The 26,453-nt window shown below is 39.2% G+C and overlaps 3 protein-coding genes across 3 annotated transcripts in view; 1 reads left to right on the top strand and 2 right to left on the bottom strand.

The window, feature by feature from the left end:
* Window positions 1-12,810, top strand: part of dcbld2 (discoidin, CUB and LCCL domain containing 2) — a 42,015-nt gene extending 29,205 nt beyond the window's left edge. The window contains exons 6-15 of the mRNA XM_061970997.2: window positions 1,083-1,216; window positions 1,300-1,340; window positions 3,244-3,459; window positions 5,525-5,649; window positions 5,874-6,021; window positions 8,512-8,658; window positions 8,727-8,820; window positions 8,899-8,948; window positions 9,018-9,146; window positions 11,881-12,810. Of these exons, the coding sequence (XP_061826981.2) occupies window positions 1,083-1,216; window positions 1,300-1,340; window positions 3,244-3,459; window positions 5,525-5,649; window positions 5,874-6,021; window positions 8,512-8,658; window positions 8,727-8,820; window positions 8,899-8,948; window positions 9,018-9,146; window positions 11,881-12,230 (1,434 nt within the window). The 3' untranslated portion in view covers window positions 12,231-12,810. The remainder of the gene's footprint in view (window positions 1-1,082; window positions 1,217-1,299; window positions 1,341-3,243; window positions 3,460-5,524; window positions 5,650-5,873; window positions 6,022-8,511; window positions 8,659-8,726; window positions 8,821-8,898; window positions 8,949-9,017; window positions 9,147-11,880) is intronic.
* Window positions 12,811-12,814: 4 nt separating this feature from the next.
* On the bottom strand, window positions 12,815-22,767 carry tmem30c (transmembrane protein 30C). The gene is made up of 7 exons (XM_061970998.2): window positions 22,409-22,767; window positions 22,163-22,279; window positions 18,466-18,573; window positions 18,296-18,386; window positions 18,085-18,231; window positions 14,582-14,794; window positions 12,815-14,490 (listed from the first exon to the last, which is right to left on the bottom strand). The coding sequence occupies exons 1-7, from the start codon at window positions 22,601-22,603 to the stop codon at window positions 14,303-14,305; spliced, it is 1,059 nt and encodes a 352-aa protein (XP_061826982.2). The 5' UTR covers window positions 22,604-22,767; the 3' UTR covers window positions 12,815-14,302.
* Window positions 22,768-22,903: 136 nt separating this feature from the next.
* Window positions 22,904-26,453, bottom strand: part of cmss1 (cms1 ribosomal small subunit homolog) — a 45,837-nt gene continuing 42,287 nt past the window's right edge. Inside the window, exons 7-10 of the mRNA XM_061970999.2 lie at window positions 26,351-26,411; window positions 26,193-26,280; window positions 25,992-26,080; window positions 22,904-23,110 (exon numbers count right to left, since the gene is read on the bottom strand). Of these exons, the coding sequence (XP_061826983.1) occupies window positions 23,027-23,110; window positions 25,992-26,080; window positions 26,193-26,280; window positions 26,351-26,411 (322 nt within the window). The 3' untranslated portion in view covers window positions 22,904-23,026. The remainder of the gene's footprint in view (window positions 23,111-25,991; window positions 26,081-26,192; window positions 26,281-26,350; window positions 26,412-26,453) is intronic.

The following is a 26,453-nucleotide window of genomic DNA, read 5'->3' as shown; positions in this document are numbered from 1 at the left end:
GGGCTGTTTTTGTTCCAACATTTGGAACTTAACTTTGGCAAATGTCCACTGCAGTGGACGCTGAGTCTTGGGAGGATATTCCGGCTCTTTGACTAGCACTTTTGGCGGTAGGTACTTAAAAACAGCAGCATATCCTCCTGAAAACAATTGTCCACTGCAGTAAACCTTTTTAAAGCAGGGCTATTTTTCTTCTTCATTTTTTAAAATAGACCAAAAACCAATGTCCACTGCAGTGGACACTGATTCTCAGGAGGATATAGAGGCTCTTGAACTGTCATTTTTGGCAGTAGGTTGTTAAAAACAGCAAAGTGATCCTGTTATAATCCCCAAAAACACTGTCCTCTTGTATTTTGTATAACAGGGTTATTTTTCTTCTTCAATTAAACAGACCAAAAACAAATGTCCACTGCAGTGGACGCTGGTTCTTGGGAGGATAATATAGAATAACTCTGACTATTGCTTTATGCAGAAGGGTCTTAAAAACGGTACCCAAAAACAGTTCTGTTAATTTGTATCAAACTTGAATGCAATATTGATTCAGGGTCTAAATGTCAAGCCACAAGTTGGATCAGGATTCTGATCCGGATTCAACTTTGGTTGCAGTAAATCCAGTTGATCAAAGGAATATGCTTATTTCCATTGCCAGTATTTGTCCCTCCTATGACCGACTACAACGGCACGCTTCAGCTTTACAGGTGCCATGTCTTTGCTAGCCAGGCGGCATGCGATGCCAACATTCCCTAATCCACAACCTCAAACCTCCTCACTGTTTCTCCGATTAAAGGACAACAAGGATTTTCTGTAAGAAGAAACTATAAATAGAATTAATTGTCTATACAGTTGTAAGTACACCTCAGCATGACATTGTATCCTTATTAACATCAATGGTCACAACCGACCGTTTTTTTCTTGTGAAGCCAAGGTCTAAATACGCATCGTTATATTACAGTACGGCAAAAAAATAAAGCATGTTCCCCCGAAGTCCCACGCACCGTGCCCCCCCATAGGGGCCTGCCCCACTATTTGAGAAGGGCGGTCTTAGCCTGTGTCTATAACCGGACTCTCTCAACTCCCCCGTCCAGTCGTCCCCTCTGTGTGTGGCTGCCGTCCACGCGGGTGTGGTGTCCAACGCAGTGGGCGGGAGGATCAACGTGGTGAGCAGCAAGGGCATCCCGCTGTACGAGGGCACACTGGCTAACAACGTCACGTCCACTGGGTAAGACCGAACAAACCTCCCTCACTGTTTATTTTTTACGATTATAATAAGAATCAACTAATCTGACTTGAATTGTCCCTCAGAGGACTCCTGTCCAACAGTCTCTTCACCTTCAGGACCAACGGTGAGTTTATGCTTCCTCAGCAGTTTTTACAATCACCTACAATATTAACGCAACACACTTACTTCCTTTTTTATAAATGGTTGATTTATATAGGCTAGTAAGGTAAAGTTTCGGCTACCTTGCTTCTGCAGCCTTCATCAGAGGTGTCACGTGATGTAAGCGTGATGTCATCTGTGACGTGTTAGATGGATTTTTCCATCCCACCACGGTGTCCCCTGGCGTGCGCCGGGGATAGGGCGGGGCGCCACCCTGTCGTCTGGATGTCTACCAAACGGCCCTGCAGGACTGTGTCCCAGGTGTGGGATAGTTGGTAGGCTCCTTCGTCCCCGTTGACAGACAGTCTTTGACTATACAATTGTTGTAAGTACACCTCAGCATGACATTGTATCCTTATTAACATCAAATGTTAATAAGATGTCCGATAATATCAGACTGCCGATATTATCGGCCGATAAATGCTTTAAAATGTAATATCGGAAATTATCGGTATCGGTTTCAAAATTATCGGTATCGGTTTCAAAAAGTAAAATTTATGACTTTGTAAAACGCCGCTGTGTACACGGACGTAGGGAGAAGTACAGAGCGCCAATAAACCTTAAAGGCACTGCCTTTGTGTGCCGGCCCAATCACATACAATCTACGGCTTTTCACACACACAAGTGAATGCAAGGCATACTTGGTCAACAGCCATACAGGTCACACTGAGGGTGGCTGTATAAACAACTTTAACACTGTTACAAATATGCGCCACACTGTGAACCCACATTAAACAAGAATGACAAACCGTTGGGGAGGTATAGCTCGGTTGGTAGAGTGGCCGTGCCAGCAACTTGAGGGTTGCAGGTTCGATCCCCGCTTCCGCCATTCTAGTCACTGCCGTTGTGTCCTTGGGCAAGACACTTTACCCACCTGCTCCCAGTGCCACCCACACTGGTTTAAATGTAACTTAGATATTTGGTTTCACTATGTAAAGCGCTTTGAGTCACTAGAGAAAAAGCGCTATATAAATATAATTCACTTCACTTCACTTCACAAACACATTTCGGGAGAACATCCGCACCGTAACACAACAGAACAAATAACCAGAACCCCTTGCAGCACTAACTCTTCCGGGACGCTACAATATACACCCCCGCTACCCACTACCCACACCTCAACCCGCCCCCCCCAACCCCGCCCACCTCAACCTCCTCATGCTCTCTCAGGGAGAGCATGTCCCAAATTCCAAGCTGCTGTTTTGAGGCATGTTAAAAAAAATAATGCACTTTGTGACTTCAATAATAAATATGGCAGTGCCAAGTTGGCACTTTTTTCCATAACTTGAGTTGATTTATTTTGGAAAACCTTGTTACATTGTTTAATGCATCCAGCGGGGCATCACAACAAAATTAGGCATAATAATGTGTTAATTCCACGACTGTATATATCGGTATCGGTTGATATCGGAATCGGTAATTAAGAGTTGGACAATATCGGAATATCGGATATGGGCAAAAAAGCCATTATCGGACATCTCTATCAAAGGACACAACCAACCGTTTTTTTCTTGTGAAGCCAAGGTCTAAATACGCATCGTTATATTATAGTACGGCAAAAAAATAAAGCATGTTCCCCGAAGTCTGGGGGTCTGAAGTCTGAAGTCCCTGCAGGGCCGCCCCCGGCCGTTTGGTAGACATCCAGATGACAGGGGGGCACCGCCATCCCACCACTTCAGGTGCGATGGAAAAATCCATATAACATGTCACAGACGACGTCACGCTAACATCACGTGACACCTCTGATGAAGGCTGCAGAAGCAAGGAAGCCGAAACGTACTGGCCTATATAAATCAACCATTTATAAATACACATCAGTAGGCTAAATGAACCTCTTCAACATACACTTACTTCCTCCTTCACGCCAGGCTGCTATGGAACTTTGGGGTTAGAATCCGGCGGCGTGGCGGACATTCAGATCTCCGCCTCGTCCGTGTGGGAGTGGAACAACATGGCCGGCCAGCGCAGCGTGTGGGCAGCGTCGGGGGCGCGCCTAAAAAAGGCGGGGCTGCCTTGGGCGCCGTCACACTGCGACCCACAGCAATGGCTGCAGGTGGACCTGAAGAGACAGAAGAGGATCACTGGTAGGTGACAGCAGGCAAATAACAGCAGAGTGCTCCTGTCATAATAGAAGATCTTTGGATATTGTTTTGGCTACGATGCCCAACAACAGCAACGCCAGAGTCATATGGAAAATCTTTCGAACAGTGTACCTTTCATATAGAGCACAGGTGTTAAACTCAAGGCCCGGGGGCCAAATCTGGCCCGTCACATTATTTTATGTGGCCCGCAAAGCCTGGAAATAATATGCGATAAAATGCTTAATCTTTTCTTACTAAATATATTTGTTCTTTCCCTTGACATGAAAAATCATGTACTGCAAATCTAAATATTACATTATCATGTATTCCAAAAATATTTTTTGTTTAAATAAAGATAAATGCTGTACTTTTAACATCTGCTTGACTTATGATTTCAAAACAAATTATCAATCAAATTGTAAACTGTAAAATTGACAATAGATTTACGGTCAAATTCTGCTGACTGAGTTTTTTTTACTGTAAAATAAACTTTGGTACTGTTTTTTTCCATATACAGTAAGACACTAAAACATTAAAAAAAAAACAAAAAAAACATTAAAACAAGATTGTACGGTAAAAAACCCCAAAAAACTGGCAGCTCTGTTGCTTGAATTTTACCGCAAAAAACAGTGGTATTGTTTCTCCATTCCATTCCATTTTTGTATATGCTGTAAAAAAAAACAACTGCTTTTACTGTAAAATTCTGGTGACTGAGCTGCCAGTTTTTAAAGTAAAATTTTAATTTTTATGTAAAAAAATATTGTTAATTTATTTTTATATATATATATATATATATATATATATATATATATATATATATATATATATATATAGGATATTTGATGAGGGTGTTTTTAGTTGGTCTTCAAAAATAGCACATCGCTCCTGTTCTATAGAAAATATTTGATTAGCGTGTTTGCTGTAGGTTTTCAAAAATAGCAAATCGTTGCGTAGGGGATCTTTGACTAGAATTTTTGCAGTAGGTTTTCAAAAATAACAATATTGTTGTACAGAGCAGGGATCCCCAACCTTTTTTCCACCGGTTTAATGTATGCATTATTTTCACGGACCGACTTTCCACGTGTGGCAGATGAAAACAGAAAAAGAATGAGCATGAAAAATCAACTCACCATAACGCTGAAGTAGTGGGAGTTCTGGGCATGTTTCTTTTGAAGAGATGGTCCCCGGCACGTTGATGGCACATACTATATATCAGTGTTTCTTAACCAGTGTTGGGCCACAAGCGCCCCCTAGAATGTAACATCTGTTTTTGCAGCTGTGGTCCGCATCGGTACTCAGCTGTAATACACTTTTCTACCACTTGTGGCAGTAATGACAATATAGAACAAAAGTTTGGCGCTAATGTCAGAGAGAAATTTCTTACGCGCAAAAATGATGACTAAAGATGTGAAGCTGTATTTACATTTGCACATTAATTGTATTGAGAGTTTAGTCAATAAACATATTTATTATTAATTCTGTTTATTTATTTTAGCATAAAATAATACATATTGGTATGTAAATTTATGGTTTATTTGGTTAGTACTTATTTTTCTAATCAGCCTGACCTAAGCCTAAGATTTATTTGTTAAATTAATAATAATCTTTGTGATTACCACATGCTTTTATATCATTTATTTTATTGAATATGATCAAAATCCTGCAGATGGAAATTAGCCTTTGGCTGCAATTTGGTACATTAACATTTGATATGTTCATTAATGTGCATTAATGGTAACTTCTATCAGGAGTTTTAACATACATCTATTAACACGTTATAGGTGTGTTTAGTGGGACAGGCGAAAATTATGTTGGAGAAAAAACTTTTGTTATAGAGGATCTTTGACTAGTGTTTTTAGAAATAGCACAGTGGACTGTGTCATATAGAGGATTTTTTTTATCAATCTTTTTTCAGTAGATCTTAAAAAACATTCCTGTCATATAGAACATCTTTGTAGTTGGTGCTTAAACAAATTAACCGGTTTCTATCATTTTTTTTGCAGTGTATGCTTAAGCGCCTTTACAGTAAAATGACGTGATGTTTCTTCTTTCCCATATGTCCGTGAAGGCATCACCACCACAGGCTCCACGCTGAGGGAGTACCAGTACTACGTTTCGGCGTACCGCGTCCTCTACAGTCAGGACGGCCAGCAGTGGCTGTGCTACAAGGAGGCCAACGCCACACAAGACACGGTAACAAGCACAGCAGCAGTCGGCTCAAATTTAATTAATAAAAAAAATTGCTCTTTAGTAGGCTACAAGGGCGCACACTTAGCGCCGTTCCCATAGCAACGGGTATTGACAAAGGGATGCTAGTGGCAGGAAGTGGACACTCGGGCATTAATAATAAATGGCTATGGATTCAGCAGATGTTTGGGAGAGTCTTCAATGTGTTGCCTTTTTACTTCTGATGTCAGGTGTTCCAAGGTAACATTAATTACCTGCACGAGGTGAGGAACAACTTCATCCCCCCCATGGAGGCGCGCTACGTGAGGATCAATCCAACACTGTGGCACCAGAGGATCGCCATCAAGGTGGAGCTGCTCGGATGCCAAGTGAACACAGGTGAGCAGGAGGTGTTGACATTGATACAACAGTCAAATGTATAACCTGTTATTAATGTATCATAACGCCGGAAGTTTCCAACCAGTCGTGAAAATATTTATTGAACAGGTTTGTCCACAAAGCTTAGGAAAAGCGTTAACAAGTAACCTATTGATTTTGTTTAATGGATTTCATTTAAATGTTTACATTTAATTAAACTGTCTTCAGTGATGCTAACATGTACCGTATTTTTCGGACTATAAGTCGCAGTTTTTTTCATAGTTTGGCCGGGGGTGCGACTTATACTCAGGAGCGACTTATGTGTGAAATGATTAACACATTACCGTAAAATATCAAATAATATTATTTAGCTCATTCACGTAAGAGACTAGACGTATAAGATTTCATGGGATTTAGCGATTAGGAGTGACAGATTGTTTGGTAAACGTATAGCATGTTCTATATGTTATAGTTATTTGAATGACTCTTACCATAATATGTTACGTTAACATACCAGGCACGTTCTCAGTTGGTTATTTATGCCTCATATAACGTACACTTATTCTTTATTTATTTTAAATTGCCTTTCAAATGTCTATTCTTGGTGTTGGCTTTTATCAAATACATTTCCCCAAATAATGCGACTTATACTCCAGTGCGACTTATATATGTTTTTTCCCTTCTTTATTATGCATTTTCGGCCGGTGCGATTTATACTCTGGAGCGACTTATACTTCGAAAAATACGGTACTATCAGGATGTAAGGCTGGGATTATTTACCATATTTTTCGGACAAGGCGCACTTAAAATCCTTTCATTTTCTCAAAAATCAACAGTGCGCCTTATAACCCGGTGCGCCTAATGTACGTATAAAATTTGGTTGTCCTTGCCCACCTTAAAGCAATTTTATTTGGTAAAAGGTGTAATAAGTTTGACCAGTAGATGGCAGTCACACATAAGAGATACGTGTGGACTGCAAGTTGACGCCTCTTGTTCAATAAATGACGCGAGCAAGTACAGGTAAGCAAGCAAGACCAAAACTTTGATGTTTAATTGAGAATATAGAACATTACACACGGTGCTTAAATCTGTCAAAAATGTTTTAGTATGACTTTTGTAAGCTATGAAGCCGCACCGCTTGATGGATTGTCGGCTGTATTATGCGTCGACATACTGGTATTACTGTGTGTGTATAAGGAGACATTCCTGCTGATGTGTATTTGGGATGTGCAGAAGTCTTGAAACTGTGTGCGTATCTGCCATTGTAGTCCGTGCCGTAGTCAATAAGCTCCTTCTTTTTCTCTATCCTCTCGTTGTGGGGCATTCATCCTCTACTGTTGTTATTTCTAATACAAAGTAGCGCACAGTTCTAACATATCTGTCAGTAGACTCGCTATGGAAGTGCTGAAAACGAAAAGAAAAGATGACGGGGACAAGACGCTGTCAAAGTGGAGGCACGTAAATAAGAACGCCCACAAAACGGTGCATCCTGAAGAGACAGTCAAAAAGAGTCTTAAAGATGGTCTTTACAACATAATCTATGCCAGTGGTCCCCAACCACCGGGCTGTGGATCGATTGGTACCGGGCCGCACAAGAAATGAAAAAAAAAATAAATAAAGTTTTTTTTGTTAAATCAACATATAAAACATTATATATAAATATAGATCAATACAGTCTGCAGGGATACAGTCCGTAAGCACACATGACTGTATTTTTTTATGACAAAAAAAAAAAAAGAAGTATTTTTCAAGTGTTGACCGGTCCGCAGTTATAAAAAGGTTGGGAACCACTGATCTATGCAACATTTTGACCAAAGAAGCACCATTACATGTTATGTAGACCACAAAATACAGTTTTAAATGTAGAAAAAAATCATAATAGGACCCCTTTAATGCGGTGCGCCTTTTGTATGAATATGGACCTGAATAGAACCTGGCAGTGCAAAAATAGAATGTATATAGAGTGTAGAGTTTAACACATTTATTTAACCACCTGTCATAAAACCATAAATATTTAGGACATGTTTCTTAAACACCAGGTCAAAACCAAAAATATATATTTGAAAAATTTTAAGTTGCCAAATATTTAGAAGAAAATGGTTCTCATTTTCAGTGCATAGTAAATCTATACTGCTTTACAAGTTGAACATGGACTACTCTAAAAGAGGAGTTGTCAACATTTTTTAGGCAAAGTACCATCAAACTGAGGGGGATATCTTGCACAAAATTGTGATTAGTTTTTAATTTAAACTGGCCCTAAAGGTACGCAAATTGTTAGCTGACAACTTGCGCGCTAATTGTAAACTGGCAGCCTGTGTTGTTTGCTGCCATTTATAAACGACACTCCAGTGTGTTGGTCAATGTAATTATTTAAGAACTTTTACATTTGAAGAAAATTTTTTGGGTAATATAAGAAATGTTTTCAAAAGTTGAGCAGGACCCCTGCTGTAAAGTGTTAGTATTGTCCCTTGTGAGACGCTGTAGTTTGAGACGTCGTTACATCCTCCACAGGCAGGAGGGCGATGGAGCCCAGGATGTTCCCGCCTCCTCGTCTCTACCCCCCTCACCCGGCGTCCACAAAACGTCCACGCGTGCTCGGCAAGACCTCGCCACCTGTGGACATCAGAAACACGACCGTGCCCCCTCACGCCAACAAAGGTGCGTCCTCTTGTTTGGCGACAAAGAAGGCGTCCTGTCTGGTCTCCTGAGTGTGTTTGTGTACGCAGACGTGGCCCTGGCTGCCATCTTGGTGCCCGCCTTGGTCATGGTGGTGACGGCGCTCGTTCTGCTGGTGGTCTGCGCTCGGTACTGGAGGAGTCGGTACGTGACGTCTTATCATGACCGGACTAAAAAACATCCTGGAACTTGTGACTCAGCGTTGTTGTCCGCCTTTTATAGGAAGAAAAGCTCCGAAGGAACGTATGATCTTCCTCACTGGAACCGCACTGGTGCGTCATTTTCACTTGACCCGCCTCCGTCGGTAGTTCCTCTTTTTCAAGGCTTGTCTTGTGCGACAGACTGGTGGAAAAGTATGAAGCAGCTGCTGCCGTCCAAGATGGTGGATGCGGACGAATCGGTGCGATACAGCAGCAGCGAGGTGGGCCGGATAACGGCCAGAGGCACGGCTTTACACGCTGAACCTGCAGGTAGGATTTTTAGCTCCCCCTACTGACCGTGAAAGGTACATTGCATTTATTGTGTTTTTAATTGAAGTACATAAAGCCTATCAAAAGTATCATTACAGTCTGAAAAAATTATTCCAAATGTGAATAAGTCACCATCACCACCTCTTTGCAAAGCACTGCAGCATCCATACATGTCAGGAAATATAGAAATAGGCCATGAAAAATACAATTTATGAATGTCCATCCATCCATCCATTTTCTACCGCTTATTCCCTTTTGGGGTCGAGGGGGGCGCTGGAGCCTATCTCAGCTACAATCGGGCGGAAGGCGGGGTACACCCTGGACAAGTCGCCACCATGAATGTGATTATTTTAAATCAGGGGTCCCCAAACTTTTTGATATATATATATATATATATATATACATACATACATACATACACACACACACGTTAGGTCAGGAAAAAACACAGAGGCTATTTAATCCCTACATGCCTGTTTCCCGGCTCTTCAGGGGATTTTATTATATTATATAATATATATATTTATATAATATATATAAATTGAGCACCGTATAACGGATAAACCACAGAAACCTCGACTAATATATATTCTGAGCACGATGATGTGACATTATCGATGGGAAAATACATTTTTAGACAATATGATTTGCCTGAACGGCTAAAAGACACGGAGAGTAACAAGCGATAGAAAATAGATTAGAAAGGACAGATTTTAAAAAAATAATTAAAAAATGTCAATTTATTTTAAAGATGGGCTGTAGTTTGGGGACCCCTGTTTTAAATCATAATTTACAATTTGAATTATTGAAATTGTTCTGTTTGTTTTTTTTGATACATTTCATTTTTTACATAAAATGTAAAACAATCTACTTTATTTCCGTAGCACTATTATGCAGTTTCCAAAGTGCTGCACGCTTTAAAACAAGAAAATAAACCTGCAAACATTTCAAATGAAAATAGATACAAAATTGAGTCAAAATAAACCCATTAAGTATAAAACTATAAAATACTGTTGGATTAATTTAAAAAAAAATAAAACAATATAACAGCAATTGAATAGATACAATTATAAAAACACATGTACTTTTGTCAAAAGTTTGTTACACTGTAAAAAATGCCATAAAGTGAATATCATTTTTTTTAAATAAATAATTGTATGGATGATGAAATAATTACATAGGTGCACTATGATTTTTTAACAGGTAAAATAAGACAATTTAATAATTAAATTCTGGGTTAAATTAGTTTTCTCTCATTTTTGCCACATAAAAGCCTCCATATTGTTTATATTATGCATTCCAGTATGGATTTAATACAATTATTTAGAATATTTACCAATTTTATAAATACATCCACGTTATGAATAGTTCCACATTTTGATAATGAATTCATACTTTTGTTTTCTATGTGTTGTTGGTATTTCATCTAAAATAATGTGGCGTTACAATTAGGTGTCCCCAAGACAGCTTTTTCACTATCGATGCCAATATTGGGGCCATGGGCATTGGCTGATACTGATATTAATCCGAAATCAGCAAGAATCATACATACATTTTTAATTTTGTAGTGGTGGAATGTCAGAAAAGGTTTGATCAGGTGAAATTAGACAATGGTGGGCATGAAAACACCAACTTTATGACATTTATGCTTTTAAAGTGGAGTGGTAATTTGTTTTGTGGCGACACCTAGTGGTCACATTTCATTAAATGAAGCTCATGACTCAGTAAGCTGAACGATGCACACACGTTTGTTACTGGACACGTTCTACAATAATAATATGCAACTATAAATATTTGTTTATTTTTACAAATGTGCTGTTTTACACTGCAATATGGTTCAATTGAGGACACTTATTACACATGTCCAGCTTGTGTGCTTAGCTGTTGCTATACGTTGTGTGCTTAATGGAGAACATTTAAGATCAAGGGTGTCAAACGTGCGGCCTGCTGGCCAGATAAAGGATGAGTTTAAAGTATAAAAATGAGCCGAAATGTTTGAATGAAAGAAACAACTGTTCTAAATGTGTCCACTAGATGCCGCAAAATACATTTTTTGTATCTTTGTAGATGATGCTACATACTGTATGTAAAAAAAACAAAAAAACAACCCTGTTAGTGCACCAGTTGAGGAAAATGAGCAAACTACATAAATAACATCCTGTAATTTGATTTTGATATTTTTATCTTTATAGATTGAAAATTAACACCAATGAGTTGACTGATGAACATGATCACATTCTTTATTCAGAAAGTATAAATAACGACAAATAAAGATAGAATACTGCAACATGTAAGTGTAAAAAAACCCAACAACATTATGATTTGTACAATTTCAGAATGTGCTAGTTCTAGTTATCGTGCCGTGATTTTACCAGTCCGGCCCACTTGGGAGTAGATTTTTCTCCGTGTGGCCCCCGATCTAAAATGAGTTTGACACCCCTGTCTTGGAGAGAATGCCAAGAGTGTACAAAACAGTAATCAGAGCAAAGGGTGGCTATTTTGAAGAAACTAGAATATAAAACATGTTTTCAGTTATTTCACCTTTTTTTGTTAAGTACATAAGTCCACCTGTGTTTATTCATAGTTGTGATGCCTGACACCCCTGATTTAGATGGTAACAGGTGTTGCAGAAGTTCACAAAATTTGACACGTTTGATACTTGTTTTTTTCCTGATATCACTATGGAATCAGGACAGGGCTATTTGGTAGCTTAAGAGCGGGTGTTTGTTTGCAGAGTACGCCCAGCCCCTGGTGAGCGGCGTGACAACATTGGGCGCGCGGTCCACCTTCAAACCCGACGAGGGTCCCGACCTCTACGACGCCCCCATCTCGCCGGACGTGTACCACGCCTACGCCGAGCCTCTCCCAGCCACGGGGGCGGAGTACGCCACGCCCATCGTGGTGGACATGGGGTGCCACCCGTCTGGGGTGCAGCCCTCTTCAGGGGGTGGGTTCGCCACCCAGCTGCCGGCACAGACGGACAGCTGCCGCTCGGAGCGATCCGCGTACGACACGCCCAAAAACGGCGGGGACCTGACCTATCAGGTGCCCCAGGGGGCGGAGCTAAAGAGAGGGGGGCGCTGACAAACACTACGCGACCTCCCTGCCGCGTGGATCCGCTTCAGCCGAGGCGCTCACTCCAGTCGGATCACTGAAACCACAGATGAATGTTTGGGCCTCACTTGGACGTGGAGGCAGGAGGTTGCCAAAACGAGCGTGAAAACTACTGCTTGACTTTTTTTGACCCCACCTGTGATTCTGTAAAGCTGTGATTTTTGTTTTGTTTCTGTTACAAACTTAAATGTGATCGAACAATTGCAACACGCACGTCTTCCTTAGCTCCTATTCCACGGTACGCATCGTCTTAACTTGAAATTGTGTGCAGTTCTTGTCCTTCCATCGCTGCAAACCTTGCAAAAGATTCCCACGCTATTTATTTTTCAATTCACATCCTGCTGATGAGGAGACGCCTTCAGGAGGCTCCGCCCCCACCCAGCCTGCAGACCAAATGTTGCCTTTCTTTCCCCCCAGAATGAACATTTTCGAGTCTTAATGTGAGAAATAAAGCAAGGTTGTTTTTTTTAAATTAAAGACTGAGGAATGTTGTCGTAAAAAAAAAAGGTACTGTGCTAAAATCACTTGTTTGTGTTGTGGGAGTGGTTTGTCTTGTCTTGTCTGGCGCGCCAATTAAAGAGACGTTGTCACTTTTGATTCTGATCGACTATTCTTTAACGTACAAACTTTTAACTCATAGGAAATTGAAAAGTTTATTGCTCATTTTTGCTGACTTGTACCAACAATGGCCATTATAATAATAATAATAAAACATGGCAAAACTGTCTTTCTTGGGGGCTCTTCACACAAAAAGACGATAGCAAATAAAATGAGATTAACCTTTAAGGACATTTTCTGCTGTTCACTTGTTTTCAAATGTTTGCAGTGCTGATTAAGTTGGAAGCTTATTTGCCTAAAATGGCAATTTTTACTGCTGACCAAATATGGCCGATTGAAAATGTAACCCCCCCACCCCCCACTTAACAGCTCAACAAACTGTCTTTTTTCCCCGTTCAAAACATGCAGCAACATTTATCACTTATTACTGTTTTCTAAATAAAATAAAATAAAAAAACCCTATAACAGTCGAAAAACAGACTAATATAAGTGTGCGTCCTTTTTGAGGATAATTTCTGTGTACATTTTTCTTTTAGTTTTTATATTTTTTTGTAAAATATACTGGCCTTTAAATGATTAAAAAATCTGATTATAGTGAATATTTATATTACTGGCTGATGCTTTTTAGACAAACGATTCAAAGTGAGGAAAAAAAATCTTAGTTATTGACGGTTTTTATCACAAAGGCCTTGAGTGTGATTTATTGATAAAAAAAAAAAAATATATATATATATATATATATATGGAAATTACTGCTGCTTTATATCAGTGATTCCCAAACTATGGTATGTCAAAGAATCACTTCATTAAAGTACAGTGTTTTATTTCCCTATGTTTAAAAACAGTGTTACTGTTCAAACTGTGTAATGTTACAGTGGCCAATAATATCCAATATGTAAAATAACACCGCTGCCTTGTTTTTAATGAATACTTAGGCCTACTACGCTACTGTATTTTAACATTGGTCATTATGGCGGTGAAGGAGCTAAGTGTTTTCTGAGGTGGTACTCGTAAAAAAAGTTAAAGAAACACTGCTTTGTATCATTGTTAAAAAAAAAAGTCATTAAGTACAAACGCATTTAAAAAGTTCCTCCGAAAGGGCTATTTTACTGCAGAGTAAAATTTTATATTTGAGAATATCTTGAGAACTATTGTCCTCTACAGTAGGCATTTGCGTTTTGCATAACAGGGCATTTTTAGTATTATTTTTTAATTCAACTGACAAAAGAAAGACTAAAACCAAATGTCCACTACAAATGACGCTGGTTATCAGGAGTGTACACACTGTACATAAGCACGCCTGAACGATATCCAGCACAAAGAAATGCACGGATGTAGAGGAACACAGACTATCCCACTGGACATTTTCAAAAATTTAAAAGTCTCCAAAATACATCCCTGAGTAATACAGCGTTGTTTTGATAAAGATATAGTTCATTCAAAAGCAAGCAGCTTTTCATCCATCAAGTCCTTCCTCTTACCCGTCACTCCTCCATGTTCTTCCCCTCTTTGCCAAACTTGCACCAGACCACGGTGAGGGTGACGGCCGCCAGCAGGACCAGGCCGCTGGTGACCAGGTAGGCGATGGGCAGGAACGGGTTGGGCCCTCCGAACCAGTTCAGCGTGGTCAGGACCACCTGCTTTCTGCCACGGAAGTACTGCACCGGGAAGTCTGTAAGGGTAGAGTTCCCTGTCAAGGCGGCAAACGAGCGACATGACGAGGAGGGTGGGGGGGGGTCATGTGACCGGTGTGGGAAGGATACTGTAGGCTATCTCCACGCTGTAGTTGCCTTTGGGCAGGCCGCTTTGGAAAGGCGTGTTGGCGCGGTGTAAGACGGCGTAGAGCTTCTTGAAGTTGGGGAAGGCCGCCTCCCTCATCCACACGATGAGGTCCTCGTTGATGAAGCCGTTGTTGATGGGGTCGTGGACGTCCAGCTCGTAAACGGGCTTCTGCCAGTAGGGAGGCGGGGCCGTGCCTGTCAGGCCCAAATCACACGTCAGCCACCGCTTCACAATAAAATGACCATTAAACAGTGTTTACTTGTCTTGCTCTGTTTTATGCCTGGAATACTTACTACAATAATTATATAGACTTAGACTTAGACAAACTTTAATGATCCACAAGGGAAATTGTTCCACACAGTAGCTCAGGACAACGCAGGTATAAATACACTAAATATAGCAATATAAAATATAACATATATACATAATATTTACATAATATATGTACAGTATATTATATATACTGATATATTATATTATGTCTATATCATATATACAATATATAACAATTACCATGTACAATATTACAGTATATGGGACAGCTGCAGCATAAAATAGAGTAAATCCAGCAGAAAATAGAAAATAGACATCAACTCTAACAGGTGATTTCCATCTTAGAATAAAGTCAAATGCTCATTTATTTACATTACAAATCTTGCTATTTTTTAAATATTGAAAAGGGAATAAGCGGTAGAAAATGGATGGATGGATGAAAAGGGTTGTGTTAATGTATAAAATACTCATTGTTGGAGCCAAATTTCCCTATTTGTTTATATTGTTTTTATTTTATTTTCTCTAATTGATTGTTGGGTTCAGCATGTTTACTTTCCTTTTCGGCAGATTGCTCCGCCCACTTCCTGTTAAGAACCAGGAAGTGTTGACAGGGAGGGTACTGTTGCTATGGTGCGGTTACCATGGTAGCCTCCATAAATTGGGTTCAGGTGTGAGCATGGGAGGGCGATTGGAGGACAAACAGTTTTCGACCGTGTGGTGTCTTGTCGTGACTTGTGGTGACAATGCTGTTATAATGTGCCATTCAAGGTTAGCATACTTTGTTATACAACTTACGTTTGATTTAATTTAGATAGCTTGTAATAAACGGATTGTCATATCCAAACACAGTTCTACAGTACTGGACATTCTATCATTTACACGCGTCAAACTGGTCAACACAGTCGCCCTCGGTACCAGCCCAAAGGTAAGGGCTGTACACTCATAATACTTAAAACTATCCTTGTGCTAATTTGGTCATTTCAATGTTAATTAGCAGAATGCAAATGGCCAATTTGGTAGCCTTAAAAATCTTGCTATTTTATAAGAAACTGCCCTGGCGCTAATTTTGTAAGTATGTCAATGGTAATTTCAATGTTATATCAGCATAATGCTAATCACCAATTTGGTGGCCTTAAAAATCTTGCTATTTCACTAGATTGTTTATTTAAAAATGCTAAATTATGTTGGTTCTAATAACACATCTTTGTGTTTTGAGTTTGCAGAACATGTCATTGTTATTGAAATGTTACGAAAAAAACTGCCCTAACACGAATTGTGTAGGTATGTCAATGGTCATTTCAATGTTATATTAGCATAATGCTAATCGCCAATTAGGTAGTTTTAAAAATCGTACTATTTTACGAGAATATGTTTATTTAAAAATGCTAAATTATGTTGGTTCTAATTACACCTGTGTGTGTTGAGTGAACATGTCATTGTTATTGAAATGCTATGAAAAAACTGCCCTGGCGCTAATTTTGTAAGTATGTCAATGGTAATTTCAATGTTATATTAGCATAATGCTAATCGCCAATTTGGTGGTCTTAAAAATCTTGGTATTTTATGAGATTATGTCTATTTAAAAATGCAAAATTATGTTGATCTTAATAACACATCTTTGTGTGGAGTGTAAATGACATTTTAATTGAAATGTTTAAAAGAAAATAAATTGTGGGGTGCTAATTTTGTAAATATGTTAATGGAAATGTTTGTTAGGTTAGCATTAGTTGCCCGAAGTCTTCCTAGCTTTCTCACATAAAAGGTCCATTGAGAAATGCTGTGAATATTTAAAGGCATTTTCACTGACACGAGTGCTTTTTTTGCCGCATTGTTGAAATTGCGTCCCTATTCCAAAGAGCATCTCTTTTTTGATGTCCTCTCCAAATTTTTAAAATCCTAAAAGCGTTCCCTTTTAACCTTTTTCAATTCTTTCTTTATATGCTTCAAATACTTAAAAACTATCCTTGTACTAAATTTGTAAGCACATCAGTGGTGATTTCCATTACCTTAGCACAGGGGTCAGCAACCCACGGCTCTTTAGCACCGCCCTATTGGCTCCCTGGATTTTGGCGGTCCTTGAACTCACCGTAGTTGGTTTACTTGTTCAACTTTCTCTGACGATGCCACAGAAAGACGTGTTTTATGCTACTCCTTCTTTATCTAATTTTGTGCACCAAACATTTTATGCTGTGCGTGAATGCCCAAAGCTGAGCTTTGTTGATGTTATTGACTTGCGTGGAGTGCTAATAATCCATTCTAACATGCTATTTAGGCTTGCTGTATGTACATATTGCATCATTATGCCTCGTTTGTAGGTTTAAGTTCATTTAATTTGCTTTACTTATGTCCTCTGTGTATTTAATTTATATTTGCATGTCTCATGACACATTATCTGTATGTTAATAATGGCTGCATTTCTAAATTGTGTGCCACATTGTTCCAGACTACAGCAAACGTTACCCAGCTTGCAAAGATTGTAATAAATCCATTAGAGGAAGACAGCCTGTTCTTTCCTTTAACTTGGGCACACACGTCTATACTTTTGGCAGTTTTAATGGTTGATTGGCAACACTAAATTGGCCCTAGTGTGTGATTGTGAGTGTGAATGTTGTCTGTCTATCTGTGTTGGCCCTGCGATGAGGTGGCGACTTGTCCAGGGTGTACCCCGCCTTCTGCCCGATTGTAGCTGAGATAGGCTCTAGCGCCCCCCGCGACCCCAAAGGGAATAAGTGGTAGAAAATGGATAGTAATTTCCAGGAGTTATCTCACCCTCTGAGACACTAAAAGTGTTGCCTTCATTATAACACTTACAAAAGGCTTTTACATTTTTGGGCTCCAGACAGATTTGTTTTTTGTATTTTGGTCCAATATTACTCTTTCGACATGCCTTAGCATAATGCTAACCACTAATTTGTTTGTCCTCATGTTTCACAACAATATGGAGATTTAAAATCTGCAAAATAATGTGTACTTTATATTGTGTCAACTTTCCATGCAATTTCTATTGAAATTGTTTGTGTGTTGTGCTTAAAATACTTTAAAAAGATCCATGAGCTAATTGCATTAGCATGTCAATGCAGGTTACCATGTTAAAGTAGCATGAGGCTAATTAGTTTGCCTGGTTATTTTCCTACATGTGTATGTTGATTTATTTTTATATTCAAGAAAATACTTTTTAACCAGATTTAAAAACAAAACAAAAAAACAACACCTTGGAAGACTTCAGCGAGGCTCAAGTTGTCCGTCTGAGGGTTGCGATACTTGACGTTTTTGTCCGTGTACCAGCTGATGCCCTTCCGTAACAAAGGCAGCGTGTCTTCGGAGGCGGCTGTCTTGTGATATTTGAAAATAAATGTATCTGTGTGGAGATAAAAGTTATTTAATGAGCAGATTGCAGCTGTATTGTGTAAAATAGTGTTTACCGTTAAAGATACTGTTGGCTACAGCGCCACAGGGAGCGATGGGCAGTCCTTTGTCATTGGTGGCGAATGGTTTGCAGTAAGAACTTGGTTTCTGATTCAATGGGTGGAAGGTGAATTATGAAAATAACAATGGTGACTTTTACAAACAAGGCAAAGAATTGCAAACGCACCTTCAGGTTGGTCTTCCTGCCCACCGTCTGCCCGTCGTCCCGGGAGTCCATGTACCTGCGCAGGTTCTGGTGGAAGTTTTGGAGGCCGTAGTAGAAAAAGACATCACCCTGAGACAGCAAGGAGGATGTTCACTTTTTACTGTTCCAGTCCACTTGCTTTGGGGTCAAGTGGACTGAAATCTATCACCACCTGCAAGACTGGAGAGGCCTTGCACCTCAGGATTTTTCATTCAACTGATTTTTATTCCAACTGTGTGCTGCAGCCACATAAATTATTACCATCATTTATTTGATCTTTAATCTTTTTGTCCCAAAATTAGATGTTTTATATTCAAGTCACTGCGGTAATTAATGGGCTACACCAGGTGGTTGTTACTGGCTGACCAATCATTGCTGAGTTGTCTAGTATTTATATACCTACCAAAAAAGTCAGTAAAAGACAGGTTGTGGTCAGCAGGTGGCACCAAACTACTTCTCACCATCGAGTCACAGATTTTAGAATGAAGCAGTCAATACAATTTTTTTTTTACTGAAAAAAAATACAATTATATATATATATATATATATATATATATGTATGTGTGGGAAAAAAAATCACAAGACTACTTCATCTCTACAGACCTGTTTCATGAGGGGGTTCCCTCAATCATCAGGAGATTTTAATGGGAGCATTCACATACCATGGTTTATATAGGGCACAGAGTGGGTGGGTACAGGCTGGCGTAGGGGCGTGGTGATTGGCTCATGTGTTACCTAGGAGGTGGTTCCGTCTGTGGCGGCATGCTGATACAATTTCGCTGCGCTTGTTGAGGGATGACAGGTCTGGACGGTAAATAATAAACAGTTTCTCTTTCAAGCATAGGTTGCATCTTTTATTACCACTATTGTAAGGTGTGCTGGATGCAAGAATTTGCCATGTTATTGAATATTCAACATTATTGTCTTTGAGGTCCCAAATGTGTTTGCTGAGTTCTGTGGTATTCCGCAGGTTTTGGTTCCTGAAAGAAGCCTTGTGATTGTTCCATCTGGTTTTAAACTCTCCCTCGGTTAATCCTACATATGTGTCGGATGTGTTAATGTCCTTGCGTGTTACCTTAGATTGGTAAACAACTGAAAACAGTTGTTTACCAATCTAAGGTAACACGCAAGGACATTAACACATTAACACATCCGACACATATGTAGGATTAACCGAGGGAGAGTTTAAAACCAGATGGAACAATCACAAGGCTTCTTTCAGGAACCAAAACCTGCGGAATACCACAGAACTCAGCAAACACATTTGGGACCTCAAAGACAATAATGTTGAATATTCAATAACATGGCAAATTCTTGCATCCAGCACACCTTACAATAGTGGTAATAAAAGATGCAACCTATGCTTGAAAGAGAAACTATTTACCGTCCAGACCTGTCATCCCTCAACAAGCGCAGCGAAATTGTATCAGCATGCCGCCACAGACGGAAACACCTCCTAGGTAACACATGAGCCAATCACCACGCCCCTATGCCAGCCTGTACCCACCCACTCTGTGCCCTATATAAACCATGGTATGTGAATGCTCCCATTAAAATCTCCTGATGATTGAGGGAACCCCCTCATGAAACAGGCCTGTAGAGATGAAGTAGTCTTGTGATTTTTTTCCCCACACATACACATATTGCGCTCTACTACGGTATCGAGCACTATTTTTTGGATAACCTTATTAAGACATATATATATATATATATATATATATATATATATATATATATACATACATACACACACAGTACAGGCCAAAGGTTTGGACACACCTTCTCATTCAATGTGTTGTCTTTATTTTCATGACTATTTACATTGTAGATTGTCACTGAAGGCATCAAAACTATGAATGAACACATGTGGAGTTATGTACTTAACAAAAAAGGTGAACTAACTGAAAACATGTTTTATATTCTAGTTTCTTCAAAATAGCCACCCTTTGCTCTGATTACTGTTTTGTACACTCTTGGCATTCTCTCTATGACAGAACTGTCAAACTCATTTTAGATCAGGGGCCACATGGAGAAAAATCTACTCCCAAATCACGGCACGATAACTTAAAAATAAAGACAACTTCAGATTGTTTTCTTTGTTTAAAAATAGAAGAAGCACATTCTGAAATTGTACAAATCATAATGTTGTTGGGGTATTTTTTTTTTTACACTTACATGTTGCGGTTAATAGTATTCTATCTTTATTTGTCGTTATTTATATTTTCTGAATACATTATGTGATAAAGTTCATCAGTCAACTCATTGGTGTTAACTTTCAATCCATCAAGATAAAAATTATCAAAATCAAATTACAGTATTTATGTAGTTTGCTCATTTTGCCCGACTGATGTACTAACATCATGTGGTTTATTTTGTACATATGTAGCATCATCTACAAAGATACAAAGAATTGCTATTGCGACATCCAATGGACATATTTAGAACAGCGGTTTCTTTCATTAAAAAATTTCAGGTTAATTTTTATACTTAGCAAACTCATCCCGCAGGCCGGATAAAACCTGTTCGCGGGCTGTACGTTTGACACCCCTGCTGTACTGTGTGTGTGTGTGTGTGTGTATATATATATATATATATATATATATATAGTCTTTTTTTGTCTTTGAAGATATTTTTCAAAACAACAGGGCTTAAAAGACAGGTCGTCTCTTATCCGGGTCAAAACAGTAAATCTGATTTCAAACGCAGGTCGTCTTATGTGCAGAAAAAAAAATGTGGTTCTGGCTGACTAAACATTGCAGCATGAACTAGGAATATAAGACGACTGAAAAAGACAAGTTGTTTTATATTCAGGTGCAGAGATTTATATACACATATACCAACAAGTCTTTTTCAAAAATTAGCAGTCAATAAAAAACTCGATTTCGCAACCAGCTATTCTTTTTCCCCCCAAATATTTGTTAAAAAAAAAAGATCAATTTTGTCTATTTTCATCTTTGATTTGAAAGAAAACAGGACATGAAAGACAGGTTGTTTTATATCTGAGTCAATACAGTAAATTTGTTGTCAAATACAGATAAATAGTGGGTGTTCTGGCCGACTTGGAAAGTTAAGTCGTCTTATATTCGAGTCTAGCGTATTATACATGTAAACCAAAAGGGGGCGCCACACAACTTCTCACCAGTGAATCACAGCTTTTCGAATGAAGCAGCCAACAAAAACTCTATATAGCAACCTTCTATTGTTTTTTCACTATAAAAAAAGATTAATTAATTTAGTTTTTGATTTGGTCTTCAAACATATGTTTAAAAACAAAAGAGAGAAAATAACAAGACAGACCGGTTGTCTTAGAGGGTTTTGGAGCAAATGTGTCTCATGTGTAGAAAAGTGGTTGATCTGGCTCATTAAACTTTGCAGACTGAACTACGAGGAGATATATTGTCGATCAAATATAAGACAACAAAAAAAGACAACCTGTCCTGTATTCGGGTCTAGAGATTTATAAATGTAAACCAACATGATTTCTTCCTAAATGAGTGAACAAGTTATTTTTGCTTTCATTTGATTAAGAGGGGTTGTCTTATATTTGGGTCAATATGGTAACGATGCTAGAATGTTCCTCTTACATTTAAAAGGTCCGCAAGACGCCTGAGAGCTTCATCTAATCTAATCTCTCCTTATCAGGGGCAACGTGGGCGGGGTTTAAGACGACGCCGCTTACCTTCAGGGCCTTGTTGATGCGAAAGTCCAGTTTGCAAGTGCAGAGCTTTGCCGCGTTGCTCACGTTCTTACGCATGTCGTGACAAACGGCACATGCGCCAATGTCTGTGTAGTCCACCTAAGGAGACATGGGATTAGTCGTGTTATCGAACTTTGACTCCTTTTGCCTCATATGTCGCTCAGTCTTTTACGACACACTTTAACCTTGAAACAGCAGCTTTGGTGAGAAAAGCCACACGTTACTCACCCGGACTTCCTGTACGCTCTGCACAGTGAGCAGCAGCCACACTCCCAGCAGCAAACATATCAGAGCCATGATGAAGAAGAAAGGCAGCACCGTGCTAGCAGTTAGCATGGGCGACCAGGCGGGCAGACGCTGCTGCTTGAAGGCCGAATTGTCGGGCCTCCGGGCTAAAGGTCCTGTCCTGGTTGGACCCATCATACACGCACCAAACCCCTCTTTGAATTGTCTTTTTTGTGAAGTTGGCTTCCTGTTCCTATTTCTGTGGTATCGCTACGCAAACACACACATCACAACTGGCCTCTCGCTGGGAGGAGAGACACTTGTTACTAATTAACCACAACACTTGCCTCTTCCTGTTTCACATCTCTGTCCCTGGACGAGGCATTAGTACACGGCAATCCCTCAAACAGTGTCTTGCGCAACTGCAGAGTAGCAGGTATATTTGAAAGCATTTTTGAGAGCTTTGTTTTTGGAACTGACATATTTGCTGGTAATTAGGAGAATGATTTATTCTTTTATTCAGAAGGTCAATTTATTGAGGATACCTCATGTTGAAATAGTGGAAATAGTACTCATGGTAAAAAGCACAGTACAAGAAATGTGCAAGTTGACAATTTGCCATTAAAATAGTCCAATTTTTACTTTATTTGTTTTGCATTGCTGGATGAGCCCGCTCTCCAGCAGCTTCACGAAATCCACCTTGATCTGAAAGAAAAGCAAAGACAACAAGAAATCTACAAACTGCAGAACAATTAATTTAAGAAATGCAAATACATTGAAAATCTCTAAGAACTGTGGTGGCAAATTATATCAAATTGAATATTGATGTTGAAATGTTGTACCATTTTTTTCATTTAAAATGTAATTTTTTAAAATTATTTTTGTATTATTTGTTAGTGTGTACATTTTATATTTGGTCCCAAAAAAATCATATTCAAAGCATCCAACGACATTTCTCATTGGTGTTTTTTTTTCATTGTAAAAATTGTTACCATACTAGCCTATATAGGGCTAAAAACAATTAACTAATATGTGCGTACATCAGGTTGGAGTAGTTTTAAAGGTGTTTTAAAGTAGAAAACGTATTATTTTAAAGTGGGAAATTGGACATATTGTGTCACGAGGACATCAAGTGTATGTATATGTTTTACATTTTTAAAAGGACATTTACTGTATATAAAATAATACATAAACAATGCATGAAAATCATCATTGCCCCTTCTCATGGCCTTATAACTACTCCTATAAAATATCCCTTCAAATTAATCTGATAGAATTTTAGTTCTTCCTATAGCTAAAAAAACAACCCAGAATTTAGAACGAAAACATAAATATTTACAATTTTCATAGCAGTTTTTGTTTAAATGTTGAAAGGTTTTAGAGAGAAATGGTAAAAAAATATGTTTAATAATAATTTAATTAATAACTAACTAATAATATTTAATTAATATTTTACTAATGACCAAAGACATGCACCTGGGGATAGGTTGATTGGCAACACTAAATTGGTCCTAGTGTGTGAATGTGAGTGTGAATGTTGTCTGTCTATCTGTGTTGGCCCTGTGATGAGATGGCGACTTGTCCAGGGTGTACTCCGCCTTCCGCCCGATTGTAGCTAAGATAGGCTCCAGCACCCCACGAAAGGGACAAGTGAGAGATAAGCGGTAGAAAATGGATGGATGGATGGATGGATGGGATTACGAATGATATAAATACCTTCTTTGGGCATTTTTTTTGCATATAAACCCGCTATAAAAAATAAAGTTTTGAGAAATGTGAATGTAATTGAAAATATGTGTTTCTAGCAGAAACACGCAATAATTTACAGCAGTTTTAGGAAATTGGAGAATTTTTGTCATGAGGAAATGGAGTTCACTATTGTTGCATATCATTGACCCATCTCATGGCCTTAGAACTACTACGAAGAAAATATCCCTTCAAATTAATTTTATAGAAAATATTTTATTGCTTCAGATAGCTAAAAAAAATCTAGAATTTAGACAGAAAACAAATATATAATATCATCACAGCAGTTATGGGGACATTTTTTAGGATGTAGAGAGAAATGGTAAAAAAAAAAAAAAAAAACACAAAACAGTTGAACAAAAATTAAGCCTGGGCGATTAATTAATTTTACCAATAAATTTGAGTTTTGTAGTTGCAGATAATTATTATAAAATAATATAAATGATTTCAAAAATAAAATAAATCTGTTTCTTCCTCCAGCAAATATTTTACCATCATAAGCTTACATCCTCCTCTGTGCTCCCAACCTAGAAATATTGAATGACTATTTGATTAGAACAATGCATATTGAACCATGTATGAGCAAATGACCATCCATCCATCCATCCATTTTCTACCGCTTATCCGAGGTCGGGTCGGAGGCAGCAGCCTAAGCAGGGAAGCCCAGACTTCCCTCTCCCCTGCCACTTCGTCCAGCTCCTGCCGGGGGATCCCAAGGCGTTTCCAGGCCAGCCGGGAGACATAGTCTTCCCAACGTGTCCTGCATCTTCCCCGTGGCCTCCTACCGGTCGGACGTGCCCTAAACACATCCCTAGGTGGTATCGTGACCAGATGCCCGAACCACCTCATCTGGCTCCTCTCGATGTGGAGGAACAGCGGCTTTACTTTGAGCTCCCCCTGGATGACAGAGCTTCTCACCTTATCTCTAAGGGAGAGCCCCGCCACCCAGCGGAGGAAACTCATTTTGGCCGCTTGTACCCGTGATCTTGTCCTTTTGGTCATAACCCAAAGCTCATGACCATAGGTAATAAAAGGAACGTAGATCGACCGGTAAATTGAGAGCTTTGCCTTCCGCCTCAGCTCCTTCTTCACCACAACGGATCGATACAGGGTCCGCACCAATCCGCCTGTCGATCTCACGATCCACTCTTCCCTCACTCGTGAACAAGACTCTGAGGTACTTGAACTCCTCTACTTGGGACAAGAGCTCCTCCCCAACTCGGAGATGGCACTCCACCCTTTCCCGGGCGAGAACTATGGACTCGGACTTGGAGGTGCTAATTCTCAATCCAGTGAGAGCTGTAGATCCTGGCCAGATGAAGCCATCATCATCTGCAGAAAGCAGAGACCTAATCCTGCAGCCACCAAACCGGATCCCCTCAACGCCCTGACTGCGCCTAGAAATTCTGTCCATAAAAGTTATGAACAGAATTGGTGACAAATATCCTCACTGTGAGCAAATGCCTCACAGTAAATATGCCAGAATAAGCTACAATAGCTGAATTTTATCGGTTTATTTATTTATTTTTTCTAATTATTCTATAAAACTCAAATTTATAAATAACTCACTTTATAAAAATGAGAATTTTTGTAGGAGTAAGATGCAGTGCCAATTCAAACTACCGGTACTAGTTTTTGATCAAATTAAAGTGAAACTTTAAACTAATAATATTTAACAAATATATTTTATTAACTATATAAATACCTTCTTTGGGCATTATTTACACATAAACACCCTTTAAAAAGTTATGAGAAATGTGAACTTCTGATTGATATATGTCTATCACGCAATAAAGTAGTGTGTAGTGTACTTTGGTGCCACAAGGAGGAGTTGGCTCACCTCAGGAATGTCCATCATCCTCCTAAGCTTCTGGTCTCTCCAGTTCCAGTCCAGAACCAGGAAGCGTAACGCCTGCAAGTTCAGTCCCTCTGACATAGAGAAAATGTAAAAATGTTGAAAGCTTAAAAAAAAAAAAATACATACATATATATTTTTCGTATATATTCATGATAAAAAAAAAAAAAAATTAACCCCACTTACCTTTCTCAACAAGAGCACTGATCCGACCGGGCGTCCCAACTCCGATGTGAGTGACGTTTTTCTGCAGCAGCTTCACCTGCTCCTCCATCTTCACAGCAAAATGACATGTTAGTGGACTCTAGAAGGTTCACTCGCATTGAAAAACATCTGAGATGGACCTTGATGTGTTTGGCAAACAGTTTAACAGCCTTGGCTTCTCCCTTGAAGGCAATCAGCTGCCTGGGAATTAAAAAAGTGTGTCAGATGCACCAGAGATTGTGG

This window comes from Nerophis lumbriciformis, linkage group LG13, assembly GCF_033978685.3.
Source record: "Nerophis lumbriciformis linkage group LG13, RoL_Nlum_v2.1, whole genome shotgun sequence".
Lineage (NCBI taxonomy): Eukaryota > Metazoa > Chordata > Actinopteri > Syngnathiformes > Syngnathidae > Nerophis > Nerophis lumbriciformis.
This window is presented reverse-complemented; position numbering and strand designations above follow the sequence as displayed.